The following is a 23,582-nucleotide window of genomic DNA, read 5'->3' as shown; positions in this document are numbered from 1 at the left end:
CACACACACAAACACACACACGCACACACACACACACACACACACTCTTCCCCTCATAATGGTTATAATTCCTAAAGCTGCTCATAAAACTTTAATACAATTATTATAGATTAGTCAGTCTTGATAAAACAGGACCAGCTTGTAGTGGCCTTTATGAGATCGATCCTGAAACAAGCCTCGTCGTCATTCTGTGCACTTGACCTGCTTACTGAATATCCAAGATTACACTTGAAATTAAAAAACGGAAATTGATTTGTTTGGCTCAAACTTGCAGTAACACTTAAGTCAAAAGGGTCTGCATAAGACTGTCATGACACTGTCATAGTCTTGTCATGACACCTGTATGAGTCTTATATAGATGTTTAGAATAGTTGCCATCAAGTGTCATTCGGTCACTCGTGTCATTTTTAATGCAACATTGACATTGTGTTATGACAACTCGACATTAACTAAGACAAAATGTTTTTATGGCAACGCAACATTAGTCAAACCAATAGTGACTGTGTTTTGACAACCTGACATTAACCAAGACAAAAACATCTTTGTCATGACAACTTGACATTTATCAAACAAATAATGACTGTGTTATGACAACCAGACGTTAACCAAGACAGTAATGTCTGTGTTGTGACAACTTGACATTAACCTAGACAATAAAGCCTATGTTATGACAACCTGATATTAATTAAGCCCATAATGTCTGTGTTATGACAACTTTACATTAACCAAGACAAAAACATCTTCATGATGACAACTTGACTTTAACTACAATAAAAAGGTCTTTGTTATGACAACCTGACATTAACCAAGACAAAATGTGTGTGTTATGACAACTTAAACTTAACCAAGACAGCATAACTTGTTAATGTCTTTCTTATGACAATTTGACATTTATCAAGGCATTAATCTCTGTTTTAAGACTTGACATTAAACAAGACAGCATATGACAACTTAAGACAACTTAACATTATCAAACTGTTACCTGAAACTCTTTAGCTTTATGTGTTAACATGACATTATACTGTCACATGTGGTTGGTATGACATTGGTTGTCTTCAGACCATTATAAGTGTGTTATGACCTTAAGCAGACCTTAAGAGGCACATTTTGGACTTGTCATAAAGATGTCATTACGTTTTATTACACTGTCAAATGCTTTTGTAACAGTGTCAGGAATAACTCCCTTGACCTCAACTAAAGTTGTACCATTTGGACATAAAAATGTCATTAATGTTATAAGTCTGACATATTATTGGCTTGATTAATGTCAACTTGTGATAACAAAGGCATCTCAAGCAATGTCAACTCTGCATCAAAAATGACATAATTGCCTGAATGAGTCTTAATGACAACTCCTTCAGACTCCTTCATGTTATGACAGTCTCATAGCAGTCTTACGAACACCACTTCAAACAAAGTGTTACAAAGTTGCACATTTATTTCATTTTACATGGTCTCTGTCATGGGTGATACTGGTGGTAAATACTGTAATGTGACATTTTAGCTGCTCTGTGCAACACGTTTAAAAGTTCATCCTCCTCACTGAACTAAACCATAAACTGAGGCTGCAGAACAGAACGTTTCGCCTGAAGCTTGCGGCTGTGGCCTACATTAGATCAGACATGGTGAGGGGAAGCACCGCCTCTCTTGAAATCGGCCGTTTCTCAGCATATCCGTCGTGCGTTCACAGATTCCAGGTTGGAGCAGAAGCCCCGTCCGACTGACTGATTTCAGCAACTAAATTTAGATAAAAGCAATTCACTTATTATTCATTAAATGTGTGTTTGTACATTTTCATGCATTCAAGAGTGTTTTTATTAAAATCCTTCACCGAGGACGAGATCAAAGTCTTCGCTGCAGGTTTTCTGTCTCTGTCCTTCAGCCAGATATTCTCAACACCTCCAGGGCTTGAATTTTTATGCAGCTTTCCCAAACCTGTCATTCTCATTGTGCAAAAAAAAAAATGTCCCTGGTGTGTTTCTACCTTTCAATATCATCTGACCTCCACACCCACCTGCAAAACTCCCTGTAGATTGTGCCTACATGCCTGTAACCTTTCTCTGCCCCTGTGTCTGTAAATATGCAACCTGTTGCATGATTCTTATCCGCCTTTGACCTCTGTTGGGTTTGTTTACATGTTTGAATTGACTTCACATTGCTGGGTAAGCGTGTTTTTGTAACACGAAGTTCCTTTATTCAACCTGCGGTCTACAAGTGTCTGCATTTGAATCCTCTGCCCTGCTGCCAGTACATGAACTGTGACTACATATTTTTACATAATATCATATTACCAATGCAAAAGAGGCAGTCAACAGCTGAAAAACTAACAGTTTTATTTATGTGCATGTTTTCCAACGGGGAAAAGTTTGATGAAAGAGAACTGTTAACTATAAAGTCAGTGCTGCTGTTCTTTTTCTTCTGTATTATTGGTTTTCATAGATTATAGTGTATTGTGCATTGTAGTGTAATTAAGGATAAACATCTCCAAAATGTTGTGCTTTTCTGGTTGTAGGAACGTTGCTGTATTCTTGCACTTGTGTTTTGTACATGATCCCCGAGCATTTCAAACGTCATGCTTCATTTAAATATACCTGAAACAAATGGTTGTCATATTCTCCATATTTTCTTCTGACCAAAATGTCTTGAAGTGCTCATTGTATTGACACCATGTGACACCATTTCTTAGTAATAAATAAACCTCTTGCTGCCAAGAAGCAAAATCAACAGATATGACAAAACAGTGATTCTAAAATACGGTGCTCCAACCACAACAATATTTGTGTTTTAAAGCCCCATTAGCACTGGACCCCTGGGACCTTTAGTAATTTGCAATAATTGTGGACATCGCCTGTGATTTTGGTCCTGTGAAAATCTGCTATGTGTGTAATTTGTAAAGTGAAAATTCTCCTGCAAATTACACACCATATTTCCCCAAACACAGAGGTCCTGTGGTAATATCAGTCCTGTGCAAATCTGCATCTCTGTGATTTGGATTAGTTTGTTTAATTTTTTTTTTAGTCTCTGGATAACCACAACTTTCCTGTATAATAGCTCAATATTTTACCCGTAAAGCTAATTTGCATGAAAAGGAGAAAGATTCTGTTACATGTGCAGTTTTATTACTTATCTTCAGATGCCTGTTGGACAGTTTATGTTATTTTCTTGGAGACTATGTATACAAATGAACATAAACTAGTGCAAGCACAGCCACAAAGCATCTGTCACTGGATCTAAATGAGGTGCAAATGTGTATTTATGCATTTAACACATGCAGAAGGCTGGTAAAACAACTTTAAAATATATTATTAATGTGGTTGCTGAAGAACAGACGCTCTGCTTCTGAAACACTGATGTTAAACAGAGCTTTGACATCATGCCCGCGGGATACTGTCAGTCAATTCGAGTAAAACACAGACTTCACTTATCTGAAAGGAAATTTCTTAATCACATGAGGTCCCCTGATAATACTGGTCCAGTGTGAATAGGGCTTAAGTTGGCTTTTGAACCCGGTAAAAGGAGTCTGGTTGTTTGTGTGTGAGGCAGCAGCATCACTCACCCTCTGTATGAGAAAATCCCTCTGCGGTGACTTTCCATTGGATCAGCACTCCGAGGAAGGCCAGGACAGGCCACACCCCAAGGATGACCCAAGTAAACCAGCACACTGGCTTCTTTGGCGCCACCTGCAAAGATTCCACTTAAAATTTTAGTTGAATAATTTCGTTTTTATAAAGTGCTAAACCACTTCCTAAATGCTGACAATTGTGTCAGTTTCCCAAAACCTATTTAGAGTTCCTGGAGTTATTCTTGCACAACAAAGCACATCACACAATAAAATACTAATGAGAATGTTAAAAATCCAACAGTTTGGTTGCAAAATGAGAATCCTGAGGATGAGAGCATTTCGAACGGGTCATAAACCACAACGGCTCCAGCAGGACCTCCCAGTGTCTGCATGCACAAGTCTGGTTTAGTCAAACAAAACTCTGCAAACAAATGTGAAAGAGGGCATTTCCGAAGACAGCTCGTCATCCTTTCTCTGAAAAAATCAAGTGAAGGTCTGACAGGTACGTTGAAAATTTGATAATGAGTGAGAATTAGATGAACCTTGGCACTACAAATCAACAAATCAGATGCAGACAGTGACAAATTGAATGAAAGATGAAAGTAAATGATTTGAGAATTGTGTCACGAGTGAGAAAATGATCCAAATAATGTGCTAAGGCCATTGTTGTCACCAGATCACAAATCACCAAGATCAAATGAAGGAAGAGAGTGAGTGTGCAGGACTGATTTATGCCAATATATTGGATTAACGGGGGTTTTGCATTAGTGCGATGATGAACCCTGGCTTGTCACCTCTTTAATCCACCAAATTAGCTCAAAAACAGACATTCCTATCTGTGTATTTTATCTACGAATGGATTTCCTATTGAATTTGTAGTAAGTTGACTGTGTTAATAAACATAAAATTGCTTACACTTTAATTGAAGATTTTATCCATATTGCCCACCATCAACTCTGTCTCCCTGTTCCTGGATAAACACCCCAATCAATTATTGGCCCAGTCCTTTATCTCAAAACCAACCTGCAGACACACCCTAATCTCCTGCCAGTGTTTTATAGATAGTTCTCCAAGGTCAAGTGTCTAAAATCATGGTGTTAAGTGCTCTATAAAGTGGCCGATATCAGAATTTTTTTCTCTCATTCTCTCTATTACGTAAACATACATATGAAAATCGCTTATTAAGGCAATCAGCTCGATAATGCAACCGAGGGACACAGTAATGATGCACAGGCATGATCACCCTCAAACACTCACACAGAGGAAAAACATGCCTCAAGGTGAAAATAAATAAATTAAATGCATTTGCATAATAGCAGACAATCGCGCAGACGAGCCTACCCGGAGCCTCTCGTAGACGTAGTGAACCAAGGCGAACAGCTCTATAAAGTAATCCACGGTGACGGTGATGATGGCGGAGCCGAACGTGGCGGTGGAGAAGGTGACAAAGCAGCGCTGCCACTGAAGAGTGAGGACGGCGAATAACGTCCCAGAGCCCAGGAGGATACCCAGAGGAACCCAGACGGTTTTGGGGTGGTAGAACTCTTCCATAACCTTCAAGACAGAAAGGGGGGGACGGTTAATTTTAGGGTTGGCAGTTAGTATTTTTTTAAATGAGAGTTTTCATTGTTTGTTTGTTATGATCAGCAGAATTAGGGATCTGGTCACATCGACATTTATGACAGCAAATATTTGCACAAAATTAGATTGATTTGAATGGAATCCAAAACGGCAGCAAAGTAAATCCACACTAAGAGTTCGCCTCAAGTTAAATTATGGTGAACTTTAACATGCAAGGCCCCCATTTCTTATAGCTTACCATCTTCTTCTACAATAAGACTTGCCCGGGGCCAAGAAAAATGTCAGGTCAGGTAAGTGAATCTGGCAATTCACTCAACTGATCATGCTAGTGCTAAAACAACTATTATTTTGATAATCGATTAATTAAATGTAATTTTTCATGCACAGATAGCAGTAAATGCTATTTTTAGCCTCTAAAATATTGGTATTTCCTGATTTTCTTTTATCTTTTGATTTTAGACTAACAAAACAAAACACTGAAAGGGACAGTTCACCTCAAAATCAATAACACATATTTTTCCCCTGGTCTGTAGGGCTGTTTATCCATCTTTTGGAGATATCAGCAGTAAAGATATCTGCCCTCTCTCCAATACAATGGGACAAAATAACACTCGACTTGTGGTGCTCAAAGCATCGAAAAAATACATTTAAAAAGGTGTTACTCAAGATAATCCACAGACCTTCTTGTTTGTTGTTCAGTTTCATGTAGGAACTACTTTCTTCCTAGTAGAAAAGTCCGATTCTAAAGTAGTTCCGGCATAAAGAAAATAGTTAAGAATGGTACAATACTTTATTCGTAAAGCACATTGCATTGATCTTTTGCATGTGCAGTTATATCATTTATCTTGAGGTACCTATTCTAAAGTCTATGTTTTTGTCCTTGAGATTGTGCATGCAAATGAACATAAATGTAATTAGTGCAGAATCGAATGTGTCTGCTCACCACCAGTGAAGCCACTCCAACCAGCAGGCCGAGCAGCAGGCCCACCATAAACAGCCCCACGCTGCGAACCAACATGGTCACCAGGCCACACAGGGTCCCGATGCCCAGGCCGATGCCCACTGACGCCTCTACGCTCAGCTGAGTGTCCATCACTCTCTCCTTGTAGCACAGCATGAAGATGACCACGGAGCCAAACATCAGGCCTGTGAGGAACAATACGGCCTTGAAGCATCGATAGCCTGGAGGGGAGATGGAAACAGGCCACTGTGAGGCCACCACAAGCGTACAAACATGTACATGCTGCCTGAGCGAACAGCCTGTGAAATCAAAATCTAATTTATTACATATGGACAACATAGAACCAGCAAGACAGGCAGTGAATGCATGAGAGACATTCTTGGTAGCCTGTAATAGAGAAGGGAGAGACGCTCTGTTTTTGACTTTTGGCAATAAAGAGTACATATACACACACTCAAAAGCACACAGTACACACAAACAAATAAATTTAATGGTCGAGTAAGTAGGATTTGTCAGTTTCTGTTGGTTTCTAATGGAAGGATGTCAAATACAGACGTTTTGTGTGGGCAAAGTGTCCCGAGGACAGCAAAATAATGAGAAAATAAGGTACAGGCAGACACCTGTGGTGGGTCGTGACTTGTGGGAGATGATTGAGAGGGGTTATTTCTGTATGAATCCATGCATTGTTTTTTAAGGAAAACCCTGCATAGTTTGGCTTTATGTTTTATTCACACCATTCTAGTGGCACATTAGTTCTGTGAAACATTAATTTGTAAGGCACAGACAATCTAAACAAACAGAATAATAAAACAATAAGGCTCTTGCTTGAAATGGATGCTCTTGTCCGCCTGTCCTTACTCAACAAATGACTCTGCCAAACAAAACAATGTTGAATGTGCTGCAGGTACCGCAACTTCTGGAATAAAAGTAAAAAACTGTGTAAAACTGTGAGAGAACATACATTGACGGTTAATACATTTTTATTCAGCTAATTTTTTGCGGGCGATTAATCGAGTAATTTTTAATCATTAATTATTAACATCCCTACTTTTGACTAATATACTGGGATCGATATAGATGAAACAAATGCCAAGCTGAATCAACCAACACTATCATTTACTGCAAAAAATATACACCAAGATCAGTTTACAACATCAATAACAAAGCCAATATGATGACAGTGGTTGGAAGCCATTTTCTAATGAGACCCATGTTATAAAGAGCTCCACATTGGGGCCATAAAGTGATAATGAACTAATAGTTTCACTAAAAATTCATACTTTATAGTTGTTTAATATGAATTTAAAAACAAAAGACACCCTTCAGGCTGTGTGTCTGTAAAACATTTTTCCTGACTTTTACCATCATCCATCATAACTTGCTTTTTCTTTCTCTCTAGTTCTTAATATACTCTGGAACATCCTTTTACTCGCTGGAAATTCCAGCAGAGCAAAAATCAGTTTGCTGAAAACTAATTACAATTTAAGTCTGCAGTTGATAGATGATTGTACAACCTGATAATTGTTCTGACAAATAGCTTACAACTGATGTATAAAGATATTATTTAGATTATTTGAAGCGGGGTTGTATGAGGTAATTGTCTATAATCGGTGTATTACTTAGAGTAGATGTTGGAGGTCACACCCCTGAGAGCACGGACGCTAAGCAATGTACTGCTGTGGACAGGGTCAGCAACAAAATGTATTTTAGCCACTTAAAAAAAGAGCCATAAAAAGAAGATCAATATTAGTTCAAGTGTACACGAAATTTAGAATATTTTCACAGCTTTACTTGGCTGTCAGACAGCATCTTCTGGTGGGGAGCCGCTGTTAGATGAGCTAAATATTGGTCTCGTACGTACCAAACGAACTCCAAAGGTGAAATCAATCATTTTAACTCGCACAGCAAGGGAGTAGCTGGTTTGCTGCTGACTCGACTACTTAGTTAGTCTTATTTTGTGACTTTGGTGTTTTAAAAGGTCGGTTCGGATTCACCAAAGTCACACAATGACACAAACAAACTATCAGATTGAAGAAGGGGCAGACATGCAACCCCTGTGTCCTCTGAGGTAAAATTACTGATTTCAACCATGGAGTTTGGTTGGTTTGGAGAGAGAGATTTCTGGGTGATGTGAGGGTGGTTTGGGGCAAAGTAAACAGTGTAGTTTCCTCTGTGGTTCTACAAGAAGTTCTTTAAAATAAAAGTGAATTAGCGATTATAACAAATTATAGGGAGGATGCATAATAATGAACGGTGAAACAATAAACAGCCATGTTCCTGTGGGGTCTGAGGAGCAGCGTGTCCACATGCACACAGAGGCATTTCTTTATTGGAAGATGATGGGAAGAGCAGATAAACTGTCTCTATAAACCTTTATGAAAGTGCTTTAAAAATATGATAATCATCGTATTACAAAAGGTCATCCACATTCATTAGTCATCAGGCCTGCTGAATGAAACAGCTGCTCTCCTACTTTTTTTTCCCTTCCCATTGTGCGCTCCCTCCTGTCCTTGGGTTTTTCTTTCTTTTTTTTTTTTTTTTTAATCTCTCTCACCAATTTATTTCCGTTTTTATGTGCTTTACTCCAGCGAAAACATGGGGAAAAAGATGCCAAACCGTTAAAAACTTAAATCACCAACAGTTAGTTACTTTTTGGCCTTTGCTTCTGTGTTTATTAACGTTTGTGTCTGCCTTTATTTTTTTTGCTCTACATCTCCTCCTTTCTCTGTCTGACTGGACTCTGTCTCGAGGGGAACCAACATGAGATTGTTATCTTTGTGTAATCAGGCATCGCACAGCTGAGCCGAACAATACTCCTCCTCTCATCCAACCCACCGTCCACGCTCCTCCCTCGTGACTACACCTCATTTATGTGCATTTTCTTAGGCATCATTCAGCCACTGTATTTTTCTTCTGTAATGCCCGAATGACACGAGTAACTGGAGCATTTCCAAAGCATCTACACCCACCCGGGGTTCATGCACGTTTTCAATTCCACACTGTAATTCCATATTTTTCCAGGCTCAAATTTCAAGACTTCTTGGTAGATTTTTCAGGCCATATTTAACAGTGGAATAAATCACCATGTATGTTATACTCTGACTATTTATTCTATTAGAATTTTGTTTTAAATAATGCCAGAAGATCATAGCTAAGTACTGTAGCTCAAATAAATCAATAACACCAAACCCAGACAAGTTCAGTGTGCAGCATTTATTAAAACAGTGCAATGTTACTCAGTGTTTATCATTGTAAATTTAAATAACCGAATTTATTCAACCCCTACAGGACCAGAAGGTTCAACTCACCAGGAAACCAGAAAAGAGAACTAAAGTGTGTTTGCTTCATTGGCTGTTAGATGGAGTAAAACATTAAAGATACCTGTAAACACTGTTTAATAAGTAACTATAAATAAAATCAAATAATAAATCATAAATCATAAATATCTCAGTAAACTAACCAATGCCGGCTTTACTTGTATTATTTTCCTCCAACATACTGGACATGAAAATTACATGATTATTGTTCCCACCCATGTTTATTGGTCTATTTTATGAATAAGAACTGAAAATGATCAGGGACACAACAACAAACGCAGCCATAAAGGTTTGATTTCCTTATGCAGAAAACATCAGTTTACTTTTCTGATATCTACATAAATGCATAACTCATAAACGTGCAAACAAGCTTCATATTCGGTTATTTGTGATGCCAAGATTTCGCTGCATCTGCTTTCAAACTAATCTGCATGAGAAAAAAAACAGAAAAACTTTGCTCCTATGATCACTGTATTTTTAGAAATTCTGAATTTTATATTTTAGAAAATAGACTGCGGGCAACAGCCTGCAAATACAGATATTTTTCCATACTCTCTTTTTTCCATACTTATCCAGACCTGGAAACAACAGAAATCAGATTCCATGCGTTTCCTGTGTAGGAGCCCTGCCCACCTGAACATTTGTTTGGTCAGCGGCCGTCACAAATCCCCAGCACTGCTCTTCCATATCACACAGTCTCCATCAATCAATGGATCTTCTGGTCCACTTTTCTCTGACCCACCATTGTTCCACTGCTCCACTCCTCTGCTTAACCCCCCCCCCCCCAACTCCCCCTTTTGTTCCTCATTGCTTCCCTTACTTTTCCTCCAGCCATCAAGCCCTCCGTCCCATCTGTTCACTCTGGCTTATTCAGCTCTCGTCTCCCTCCCTCCCACTCTCTTTTCCTCTGCCTCATCCATCTTGCTCCTATAACATCACTCATCATTTCTGCTGCAACTTTGTTGTTTTTCTGGGTCAAACAAATGACAGCTAACCTTTTCTTCTCACCGCCCCCCCCCCCACTCGGGACTGAACCACATTCTACAGGCGTCTATCAGCAGGGAGAATCAATTTCCCTGCTGAAAACCAGCGGGAATGTGTTTTTTCCTAAAATTATTCAAATGTGACTGTGGGGTTTCTCACAAACATCAACAATATGCATTGTGTCTCATTTGCAGAACAGTGATTGTGTTTGCTTATAGAGCAAGATCTGGCAGCGAGGGTGAAAATGTGCCGCTTTATCTCCTCTGTTTCTGAGAGTGTGCTGTCAAACAAAGAGACAAACAGACAACAGATGGTGAAGGACTGAGCAGCTTAAGTATCTGAAATAAAATGATGCTGTTCTGCCTTGTTAGGTGATGCTTTTCTGATATTTCTTGGAAACATGTATGAGAAACATTTTTAATTCATTTAATTCTATAAATCGAGTTTTATGTCAGCTGCAGACTTTCAGAGCTGGGGGTTATTACAGCAAGGCTGATAATGAAATCTGAGCTTAAGCGAAAAAGCCTGGCTTGAATTTACTTTGGCTTCCGCTCGAGGATTAAGCCGCTCCACTAACACAATTTAGTCTGGTCTAGTCAACACTATCTCAAGCCAGGTTTAAACAAGCTTGCATTGTGAGCGTGCACGGAGAACATAAGTAACCCAGAACAGCTGATTGTCGTATGGAGTATAGTATGTCACAAAAAGAAAGGAAGAGGAGAGTGGTTTTCTTCCCAGCGGGGAAAAAAACCCTGCAGCTCAAACTGTATGAAAAATCTAAAGGGTTCAACATGGAAGAAAGGTCAATACTGCCGCAATTAACAAAAGCGAGGGACGTATGTCTTTAAAAGGCTATTTGTGCTCTGCCCTAAGCTATATTAGGAGAATGTAAAGTGCTGTACGCTTTTCCCCAACCACTGAAAAACTGGATGCAGACTGCTATCATGATTGGACAACAGATCATCCTCAGGAACTGGAAGAAACCTGGAGAACCTCCTTTTCAGGAATGGATGACTGAGTTAGGAAAAGCAGCTGCATATAGGATGTAGGACAGAAGAATCTCATCTGAAGTAGGGGAGTTATCTTGACACTATGCAAGTACCAATAGGTTTGACACATGATGGGCATGTGACCTTATTGTCATTTATTAATTTATTTTTATTTTATCTATTTTTCCTTCCCTCTCTCCTCTTCCTCATTCTCTCAGGATACGTGTTCCTTCTAGCTTACTTACAGAATTTTATTTATTATGTTCGGTCACGTCTCTCTTTGGTTAATAATGCGTGTCGTATGTTCATGATTTGTGAGCCACAGTATTGATAAGTTGACCTCTCATGGTTACGGGTGGGATGGGGGTGGGATGTTTTTGTTTTGTTGTGGGAACAGAATATATTATGTATAACAGGTGATATGTTTGACTGGATTATTATAAAATAAAAACTGTAAATCCTAAAAAAAAAAAACCCCAAAGCAATTGACATGAAAAATGCAGACAAGTAAATGGCCAGCTAAAATGACCTTGTGCTTCATCCTGCTCCAGTGGCTCACAGGTTTGGTTCCGACCTGAGGCCGACCTACATGTCTTCCCCCTTCTCTCACTCCTTTTCCTGTGTACCTTCGGCTGTTTTTTGTGGCAGAAAAGGCAAGTAGCCACAAAAATTATTTGAAAAAAAGGTATACGAGCCTACGTTTTATTTATGTATTTATTTATTTACGTTGTATTTGTTAATAAATGTATGCATTCTACAAATTCTTTACGACCATATGCAGTACTTAGGTGCAGGCAATTCATCAATATGTATAGATATTACCAACTACAAAATCAGCTACTCTTTGAAACGTCTTCTCTTTCACAGGATGTTCATTTGATTTACAAGCATCTTCTGCTCACTGGCATTGAAAGTGGACACGGAGGACAGAGGAAAAAGTCAAAAAAGGTCATGTTTGGACCTTTATGTATTGTTTTTTGTCTTCAGAGCTTAAACAAAATGAGTGAATGAATAAATAACTTCAAAACAACACTTTTTTTCCCCCTTGAAGTATAAATGCTGCTTTTAAATTAAAGGGCTCGCTCCGTGTCAAATAAATTGATGGCTTTTGTAAAACTTGTAAAACAAGACTTTTTTTAAATAAATATGTTCTATGCAGCTGAAGTAAACACATAAATTCATCCTCGGTCACATAAAAACTTGTGTTTCCACATAAACAGAAGAGATGAGAGCGCAAAAAAGAAAAAGAACTGTCTTTTGAGGTTCTGTCTCTGCCTGTTGGAAATTCTTTGACACGCTGCTACAGTAAATTAGTTAACCTGCCACAAAGCTGGTATCAGTTACCATGGTTACTGAGCAGGGATCCCTATAAGTCACAGTCATGCAACAGATCTGTCACTTAAATTAGAGAAACTTTTTCTTTATTCATGTTGATGGAGTGCCCCCTGATCTAAACTGAGCAGATACAGAAAACATTAGCATGCTAACATGATAACGTTCATCTTGCTGAACCCTGTGATTCCAGCGTGCACGTTGGCGGTACAGTCAAAGTAAAGCCGAAGCTCATAAAGTGCATTTAAAGTGGGATACAACATGGTCTTTTGTCTGGCACCAGCCCGAGGGCAAACATGACATTTTCTGCCATGCTTGTGGTGGGGATCTAAGAATAACAATGTTCTCTACATTTGTTATCCACCCAACAATTTAGTTTCAGGGCTACAGCGATGGTCTTGTTGGCATGCTGTCAACTTTATAAAATAAAGTTGTTCCGTAACCTGTTTGTAATGCAGGGACCGACGCCGCTGATGGTTTACCAGGACATATACAGTGAATGTTAATGCCGTCTGCATGCTTCAGTGAATCCCGCCATGTCTATTTGTATGCAACACAACAGCTCTGAGCTTCAACATGCATCAATATTCATCCAAAAACAGCGTGGCTGCTTTCCCAAAATTTAAAGTCTATGCATTTTCCACACAATTTACACAATTTATTTCTATGACATGAAACATTACCCTGTTCATTTCCTTGCATGTTTTTTTTCTAACAGTATTGTTGTGAAGGATGTTGTTGTTATGGGATGTATTTTAGTTTATATATGAGCAGTGGCCAAGCAATCTATCAGAGGATGACTGATCACAAGACATTACATCCAAGTTTAAAATTCAGTGCATTGTTTGTTCAACAGTGGACTCTGATTGTGCGATTGTGTCTTGCATTGAAATTGAATTGCACATTTCTGCCTGCTTCTGTGGGACCATTTTATAACTCATATCGCTCTAAAGTGTACACTATGTAGTGTATTCATCAACTGTTGGAAAATGTACAAAAATTAACAGTATCTCATGCATTACTTCATGCAAAAACAGATTAATTAACACAGCAACTAAGGTGTTTTCTGAGTTACTACTTTATGGGTAAGTCTGCAGTCTGCAGTTGTGGTCGCAGCTGTGTTCATATCAAATTCTGTTGTTGCTTTTTCTTAATGTAATTTTTTGCAAATACATAAAGCCTAAATACAAAGACAATATGGCTGGGCAATGTGACTTATAAATAATATCTTGATATTTTTCTGTGAAATACAATAAATATCTCAATATACACATTTTCTCTACAATACCATAGTGTAAATTCTCAAACATTAGGGCGGGGCAATCTGAACATGATCAAAAATATATAATTATTATAATCCATATGATATTATATAATATTAGGGATGCCGCTATGGTAAACTAAACCATTAGTTGATGAGAAGAGTCTTAGCATGGTGATGTACAGGACTCTGACTCTTCTTTAGTTGGGGGAAATGTAATCAATATGATTTTTTTGACCAAACACCCCAGTGTCAATATTTATTATTATTGTAACAATATTGTTGGGAGAACAATGACATAATGTGGCTATAACAAATAAGCGGGTAAAGGGATATAATAGAACAGCTATAACAGTCTGGTGATGCAGCCTTACACCATATACCAATTACAAAATCTGAGCCTCATATTACTGTGTCTGATATTATACTGACACACCGCCCAGCTCTGACAGAAGGGCCACAAACATGATGAAGTTCTGAAGAATTAAGGCTTAGTTCATCATGATTACGACACTTGGAATTCAAGAGAACACACTGCTGTGAACGGGATCATCCTAAATAATTCAGACATTGTGATGAATGAATTACCCTTTGTGTTGCATTAATTAATGGACTGCTCTCACATGAAGTAATGCACGAGTTATTGTTAATTCGTACATTCCTTATAGTTCACGAAGTACATGAATTCATGCCTCTTCATGCATGAAGTCATGTATGAATTTATAATAACTTTTGTGTCCCCTTCTATAAAGTGTTTGCAGCATTGAGTAACATATCCTGGTGGTGAAGTGGTTACAGATGCACAGCATGCAACTGGAATAGAGTTCAAGTCTCTCTTTACTGTCTGGTAAATGCAAATATGACACTAAAAAATGTTTGCAGGCATCAGATCTTGTGCATCTACTGCTTTCCTACATTCCTTGCAAAAAAACCCATAATTAATTCACACAGCAACGGCACAAAAAAAAGTCTGCAAGTAAATAATTACACAAATACACCGTAAGCCAACCAAAGGCAGTACACTGAAATTAATTGTTCCTTTGTGCAAAAATACATGAATGCAATTTCATTATTTGAGCTCTTGCATGTGATTTTGCTTTTTGTTATTGAAGTGGAAATAAATTTTTTAATCTCTCATATTTGTAACAACAAGAACAGCTCTAATGTAAAAAGCCTGTAACCATTACAGTAGATCTCTCTCTCTCTCTCTAATTATTTATTGATTAGACATTCCTGTAATTACTTTACATCCAAACTCATTAGGATGAGCCCTTAATACTTATGATGCAATCAAACGCAGACATGCAAAAGGACTCTGTAAGGAAAATGTATAAATACAACAGGGGGTTCACAGCCAGTTAGGCCTGGTGTTTGATTTAAATCTGTGCTTCTTTTTTCAGCAGTGCTGCAGCAACATTTAGTTGAAAGAAACGGGAACATATCTTTGAATAAGCAGCAGAAGATAACATGCTTTTTTTCTTTAAAAGACAGCAGGAAGTCCAGTCTTATCAGTCTAATGATGACAGCAGTTTGGGATGGGGTGTAGGGGTAATGGGGACTCAAGTACACACCATGACTTTAACCACGGTGTAGTCTGTAGTATAGTTATAATAACGCCACAGTAGCTTTAGTCTGTAGGAATGAGATTTCAATACTGATTCATGTGGCCAGAAACAGGACAGGCGCTGTGTGCTGCTCTTAAATCAATAATATCATACACCGGCAGAGCAGAATGAACTAGAAGTAACAGAAAAATGCTCAACAGTAAAAATTCCAGGGCTCTTTAGCAACATGTTTCAGCATTTTCCAATTCTCTGAGTGCACAACGCAGCGTCACGTAAAGCCTATCCATTATGCGAGCTGCATGTATGTTTACTTCCTGTCAGAAATGTTAATACAGTGATAAATATCGATACTGAATATTTGAAATGCTGTTACTGTGTTGCCGGCTGCACCTTCTCGCTCTTTCTTCTCTCCGACAGCGAGTTGATACACATCGCCGCAGAGCCCACATAGTCCCGCCTCATCCCACTCAGTCACAGTGCTGTCCTCTTCTTGTCACTCGTCGTTATCTTTTAATAATATCGATAAGTGTTGTATTGAAATGAAAAATTCCAGTATATGGTGACAACACTGCTTCCTGTCAACGCTACAGTAGAACCTGACTGCTAGATTGGTCAACCCATACAACAGAACATATTGCAGATTGTTTTCATTTGTTTGAATTATAAGAAGCATTTTATGTATATCTGATCCTTTTTCTTAATTCAGGTTTAATATAAACATATACTTCCCTCTATCTGCATTTTTTTTATTTGTGTTTTAGTTATTTATAAAGATTAAAAACACAGGTGACAGTTTACAGTTTCAGCTCCCCGATGTCATTTTGAACAATCATGTTTACGGTAAAACTTCAAAAATATCCTGCTTCCGTTACATATATATTTTTTTTAAATTTTCTTTGTCACAAGTGTTAACCACTTTTAAGACATCATTGAAAAATAAGCAGTGTTTTTGAGCATTTTGATAATCACCTCAGTGTCTTGGATAACAGTTAGCAATGTTAGCTGGCTAGTTATCATCATCTTCTTCATTTAAACTTGACAGAAATGAAATAAAACCCACCTAAAGCATCTCGGCTCGTCTTTCTTTTGCTCCAACAATCACCTACTCTGCTTTGGTGGAAAAAAAACCCCTGAATTCATCATGTTAGATAAAATATTAAATAAATATTCCAGCTGTGCACCCTGTTTTTCCCCTCTGCTTCCTTGATGTCTGACCTCCCTCCTGCTCCTCTCCTGTTGATACTGTCACATCTAACACAATGAAATAAAAAAACTTTTCAACCAAACCAGAGTTGGTGATTGTTCGAGCACTGGACGGAGGAACCAAAATGTTTTTGAAGAATCTTATTTTGTTTCTGTCGAGTTTGAATGAAGATGATGGTGTCAGCTTGCTAGCTAACATCACTGGGGGTGATTATCAAAATGATTATCAAAAGAATCACTCTTTGCTAAAGAGACCAAATCTGCCTGGCAGCACCTTTAAAGTTCACTAATTTACATGTTATATCTTGTTTGAAGAAGTGTAAAAAAAAAAAAAAGGAAAGGGTAAAAAGTGTAAAAACATCACATTATGGTTTTATGTAGGGCTATGGGGGGGTTGCTGCACCTTTCTTGGTTGGGTGCTGTAATTTCTTCTCGTCTCCACTGGTTGCCTGGCAACCTAACACTGACAATAAGACTCCGGGACACGCTGTTTTTACTCTTGTATGACAAACAAGATACAACGTGTTAATTAGCGAGCTTTAGATGCGTTGGTCGGTCTGATTTAGTTTTCTTTGCGCGGAGGCGGGGCGGGCTGTTTCCCCTCGTTTCCAACTGGTGGGAGCTTTATATTTAAAGGCATACAGTGGAAGATTTTCATAAAAGAAAATGTGTGGCGGTATCTGCATCTGCAGAGACCCTGTCCTCTGGCTGTGTTTTCTTAATTTTCTGTGCTTGGGAGCTTTCGGGGATGTCTGTTTGGCAGTCATGTGTAGCCCACAGCCAGTACAGCACCCAGTTGTACTTGTGAAGACTTTAAATGTTGTTTTACTATTAAGTCATGGATAAAAAATTGTTATTAACATCAACACTGTTGCTCCTATCTATAAATTAATTTGCGTTTGTAATATACACATAATATTTGGGTGTTTTTTTTTATTAATTTGGGCAGATTTAGAGTCATTATTAAACCAATCTGGCAACACTGTTTAGAATGTGACTGACTTAGCTTTAGACCAGATGTAAGACTTTTTGGTTCAGGTGTCTCCAAATTCTGAAATTATACTAGAACACAGTAGAAGCTGTTTTAAGCTTTTTATGAAATCACATTTTTCACCAATCCCATTTAATGCATGAGAACATTTTAGGTAGATTTTAGCAGGTTCCAGCTCAGCTTTAATGGGCAAAGCTTTGACTACATCATCACTTACCGAAGAAGCAGTAGATGATTCCAAAGAGGCAACACATGGAGCAGACCACCGAGGGCACGATCTCATATCTCCTCTCAATCTCCTGGTCACACCGCAGCCCCACCTCGCCCAAACCCAGCAGCGCGCTGGTGGACGTCATGTTGGCTGAAGTGAAGGAGGGGGTGGTGGTGGTGGGAGGGGGGCGATGTTTAGGAGGGCCGGGGGTGAGGGGTGGAGGGGATGTGTAGGGATGACTGGATCAGAGGGCCTCACCCATCGAAACGTGTCTACCTGCAAACAGGAAACACGGAAACAAAGAGCGAGAGAGTGATTATTGATTGCTCATTTTAAGTACACAGCTGTGAGTGCTGACAGAGCAGTAAGCATCCATTTACAATGTTGAAAAAACAGCACGGCGCAGCCACTCCAACAACTACTTCTGCCGATGAAAGACTGCATGAGAATAAAAAAAAATGCAATTCAGCTGCTGTGATTCATTCGGATATACATTACAGAGGGAGCAGCAACAAATTGTTACCAACAGTTGGAAAGTATTTGACTGGTAGCAGAAGATTTTCAGCGCACACATAACGGTTGCCATGGAAAAACAGCAGAATTCATTTGCATGAATTTGCATGTTGTGTGAAATTGTGGCACAAGTGCAAGACTGTTTGAGAGTCTTGTGTTTGTGCAGCAAGGCTTAAGTGTTTCACAAGGATAACTCTAAACATTTGATCTCTACTTGCTCCTAATCTGCCGCTGCTCTAATCACTCACTTGAAATAATAATACTTCAGCAAATTACTCACTCACTGCTGTCGTATTGTCAAGCTGCAAGGCTGCTGTGTTCTAACTTTAAAGCAGTCCTGCAGCATTGTGTAGTGTTTCACTAATGTTCTGATTTAACACTCATCTGGAATAGAAATATTACGATAGTTAAGATAGAAAGGATTTTTGGTGGAAGGGTGTTTCATCATAAGTCCTGCCCCTTTTGGTCTATGATTAAAAGATGCTGCAGGGCCTGAAAACACTACATATATATCGTCATGTTGGCTAATGCTGGGGTCAGCAACATCTCCAGTGGCTTCGACAAAAAAAAAGAAGTTTTTTCATGTTTTATTTTAATTTAGCATTGATGTAGGCCTAAAAGTCAGTCATAAACTCTGCTATTGTAAAAATGTATAGCATACAAGAAAAAAAGAAGTTTAAAATTTTATCAACTATTAGTCTACATTGATAGCTCTGTGCCTTTTCCTCTAAATTTTGCCCGTGGATAGTCTTGCCAAATCCAAAAAAACGGAAAAGTCTCTGAGGAAAATTGAGAATTTAATAGTTGCTGTTCTAGATTTTGGGCCAAAAATGTCTCTTTTGAGAGTAATGATGCAGAACACTGAGCTTATGTTAGCAAACGACAAGCTTATTAGCTAGCTAGTCTACATCAGTCGTCAGCTAGCTAGTTACATCTGATAGGCGCTTCTAGAAGGGAACCCTTGATTTGCAAAACTCTAATTATGTTTTAGAAGGTGACAACGCTGTGGTTAAGATCTGCTTAGGTTTACGGACTTTAAACATGTTTGTTGCGTTTGTCTGCGTCTGGAGGGCGTGTTAACAGAGAAGTAGCCAGAGAGTCGGCAGGTTAGCCACCCTGTTTTTGTTGCTTTACTGGTGACAACTCAGCCTTGGGTTAGCTGTTGCTGCAGCAAGAGAATAAATCTGGTCGCACTTCGCCTCCTCGTCTTTCTTCCTTTATCCAACTAGCTACCCTGCAATGCTACAATATCCATGCATATATTCTCCACCATCTTTTAACCATCTTCAAAATGTTGTTTTTCTTTTCAATATAGTTGAGCTGAGCAAGCACATAGCATCTCTATGTAGCCTACAGGAAACAGGAGAGGAGAAAGTTGGCCGAGACTCCATCAGGTACTGAGTTTGAGTGAAAAGAGGCAGGAAGGGTCAGTGTAGCACTCACAACGTAAAGGAGATACTACTGGAATGTGTGCTTTAGCGTTAAAACAAGATAAAAACACGACCAACTGAACCGCCTGTTTTTGCTTTTAGGAAGGCAGGAAAAACCCTTGAGACAGAGATCTATGAGTCCAATATGCAGGAGAAACCTTGCACCAGATGAACAAAAGAACTTTTCTCCATCTGTGATGTAAAACTTATGAGAGCGGAGCAGCTGCACCAGAAACACATAATCATAACATGAAGAATGAAGCAAAAAAAACAAAACATAAAAAAAAAAAAAACTGGACTGCAGTGTGTTAATGAAACATGAAAACAAATCAGACATTGCCTTCATTAACCTAATCCAACATACAATATTAATGTTCATGCATGGTTATACTGCACCAGTAATCCTATGTGATTACTTACTGTATTAATTAGACTCTGCTGGCTATATTTAATTGACTTTAATTTGTAAATGCTGCAATAGGGCAAATGGAACTTGGGGCTCTTACACCCAGAGAAATTCATTTTTGTTTCCAGTGTGTAAGATATTTTATAGTGTTTCATCTAATGAGATGTTCTGTAGAGATACTGTTAGATATTGACAACTTTATTCTTAATTGATCTCCTTGTGTCCTCCGGGTCGCCAAAAGGCGCAAGGAGATCAATTAGGAGTGTGACGTCCGCTTGGCGATTCCAATCTTTTACTTTCTTCTTAGAGGATGAAAATGTGCCTGGGGCCACTTTGGTCCTTTTTGCGGTAGTATCGGTGCCATCAGCTAATAAAAGTGATCAAAGTCTGCGGTCTTTGACATTTTTATTGTGACCATGGCTGAGGGCAGATTCGGTCACATTACCCTAACTTTGTTTTAGTGAGGAGAAACAGCATTAGAGCAAATTCTAAAGGCATTTTTTAAGTAAATTGTGCACAAAAATTCATATAGTTACAGTTTAATGTGTGATTCAAGGATCATAGACTCACCCTGTCAACTGCACACCCACACACGGCTCCACACTTATTCAGGCTCCAAATCCCAATGGTTTAATTCATTCCAGTTTAGACACAAATTAAGACCTGCTAAGCGTATAACTCACTCAGCAATGGATACCTTTAAGAGGAAGCATCCTCCAAGAAGCATAAATGGTAGTATTTTACTCTGCATCATCATTATTTCATGAAACAAGTACTACGCCACATCTTTTATGCAGTCGTCACCGTTGCTCTCCATCTCCATCATGACATCTCTTGCTAAGGCTAAGTGATTCATAAAGAGAGATGTGGCACAGTCTTCGCACAAATCTTTCCTTTTCCGTGGTTTCCATTAGCCATATGTGACTCCGAGTGTCATCTGTAAAGACTTGTTCTCATCTTCTTTACTCCTGAACGCATCTACGCCGTCTGTCTGGTGAAGCCTCAGACTCCGGGAGGAACGCAGAACCTTGAAAGCGAAGCTTTACTGATGTAAAAATTGTGCTGCATTTCATTTGCACTTCAAGTGACTTTGTGCAAAAGTGCATCGACTGCAGGGACGTCAAGATACCAGAAATTTACATAGCAGTCAATGCCAACTCCAGTGAATATCCATGATTCTCAATGTAACGTCTGGAAAATTATGCAAAGGTGCAGTAATTTCTGATGCTGAACTTCGAGTAATACCTTGAACTTTAAATTTACTGACATGGTGACAGAGAAAAGACTAACATTATATGTTCATCATCATTTTGATAGAGATGACAGGACAGTAGCCTATGAGTTTTGTTTACATTACCTTAGCCTTTAGAGTCTAACCATTGCAAACAGAACTGGCAACACAGCATTATTATCCCTGATGATCTGCCTCAAACACAGACACCTACTTCCATATATGATGCTATTTATTGTTTTTCTTTTCAAATAGTCACAGAGCTGTGGCTGTAGCTACACATATCGCTACCTTACATTTGTAGGTACTGCTCCATCATCTTCTCTTGTTATTTTGGCATTTAACAGCAGACTACAGCACTTGCAGGCGTATATTTTGTGTCTGTCAGGACGGGATGAATTGCATCTCCAGTGCCATCGATACTGTAAAAAAATATATATATATATATTTTGGCACTGACTCGAAGTATCAGTTGTTGTGACATCCTCAATTGACTGTTCTGCAACCTCTCTACTGCTGCATCACTTTAAGGAGCTGATACTGGAGACTCAAACAACAATATTGTTCAGTATTTTGGCTTAAGTACAGCAATAAGAAAGGCTAAACAGTTCAGATTGCGGTAACACTGTATGGCTCAACACTGGAGCGCCTCCCGTTCACGCTGCACGCCTGTGGCTGCAGCCCCTGACATGGCGAGAACTCTGTTGTGAAGTTAGCAGATGGCACCACCGTCATCAGATTTCAAACACTGATGAGACGTCATGTCGGGAGGAAATCACCGGTCTTGCAGGATGGTGCACAGAAAACAACCTACTGTTCTACGTCAGCAAAACCGGAGAGCTGATCGTCGAGTTTCAGAAAAAGGAGGCAACCAAGATCACAGAGAACCTGTCATGGACATCACATATCCACACCCTGGAAAAGACGGCTCAGAGACAGCTGTAGGAATCTTTTAAATGAAAATTCCTGTACCAAGTACTTTTACAGAACTTACAGAGAAGCAGTAGAAAGCATCTTGACAAGAAATATCACATAACCAAAAAAGAATATGATAATAAAGTACCCCACAGCAGAGGTGGCCGATATGGACAAAATCAAATATTTTGGGGATTTTGGATAAAGAATCATCAGTAATGCGTAGAGCTGCAAAGATTAATCGATTAGTTGTCAACTACTAAATTAATCGCCCACTTTTCTGATAATCGATTCATTGGTTTGAGAATTTTTTGATCCCTCTGTTTCCACTTTCTTAAATGTGAACACCTTCTGGTTTCTTTACTCCTCTATGACAGAAAACAAAATAAGACATTTGAGGACGTCATCTTGGCTTTGGAAAACATTGATCAACATTTTTGAACCATTTTCTGACATTTTACAAACCAAACAGCTAATCAATTAATTGAGAAAACAATCCACAGATTTGTTTACAGTGAAAATTAATTGTTTGTTGCAGCCTTAGTATTGACTAAATGGGTAAAATCAAATAAACTGTGTTACATCTTGTAACACTACTACCCTCAGCTTTTTCCACTGCAGTTACAGAATGCACTCTGTTCTTTTACAGCCTCTGGGTCACACGCTGCATATTAAATTTTAAGTTCTGTTGCTCTGGATCCATTACTTCTGTCCAGTTCAGGTCACTGCACTTGTTATGGCAGAGTACAGATGACAAACTCACATATTCTCTATCTGTCTCTTGTGACTACTCTTACACACACACACACTCGCGGCCTGATTGAAGGTAAGCCCTTGTCACTATGTATTGACTTAGTATGTGATGATGCACTGTGGCAAACATACACACATGCACACACAAGAGCAGCCGTGAAGGTTTTTTTTTTTTTTTTTAATAATACAACACCTCTGGAGTCCTGTAACGTCAAACTCAAAATTGATTTTTTTGTCAGCGTGACATGTTGTGTGCTTCGGAGGAAACAAAACTACACAAGAGTGAGATTAAAGAGTAAATCACGATGTGATAGAGTCTAGTTCTTGACGAGCATTTTGCAATGAAAGTACTTAGCTTTTTTTTGCTAAAATAAGAA

The 23,582-nt window shown here is 38.8% G+C and overlaps 1 protein-coding gene across 1 annotated transcript in view; it reads right to left on the bottom strand.

Annotated features, from left to right (window-relative positions):
- The window catches only part of tmem198aa (transmembrane protein 198aa), a 57,993-nt gene that overhangs the window by 8,145 nt on the left and 26,266 nt on the right, over positions 1 to 23,582 (bottom strand). Inside the window, exons 2-5 of the mRNA XM_084725319.1 lie at positions 17,964 to 18,233; positions 6,087 to 6,325; positions 4,904 to 5,116; positions 3,557 to 3,680 (exon numbers count right to left, since the gene is read on the bottom strand). Coding sequence (XP_084581445.1) covers positions 3,557 to 3,680; positions 4,904 to 5,116; positions 6,087 to 6,325; positions 17,964 to 18,102 — 715 coding nt within the window. The 5' untranslated portion in view covers positions 18,103 to 18,233. The remainder of the gene's footprint in view (positions 1 to 3,556; positions 3,681 to 4,903; positions 5,117 to 6,086; positions 6,326 to 17,963; positions 18,234 to 23,582) is intronic.

The sequence above is a fragment of the Lutjanus erythropterus genome, chromosome 8 (genome assembly GCF_056507025.1).
Source record: "Lutjanus erythropterus isolate fLutEry1 chromosome 8, fLutEry1.hap2, whole genome shotgun sequence".
Lineage (NCBI taxonomy): Eukaryota > Metazoa > Chordata > Actinopteri > Lutjaniformes > Lutjanidae > Lutjanus > Lutjanus erythropterus.
This window is presented reverse-complemented; position numbering and strand designations above follow the sequence as displayed.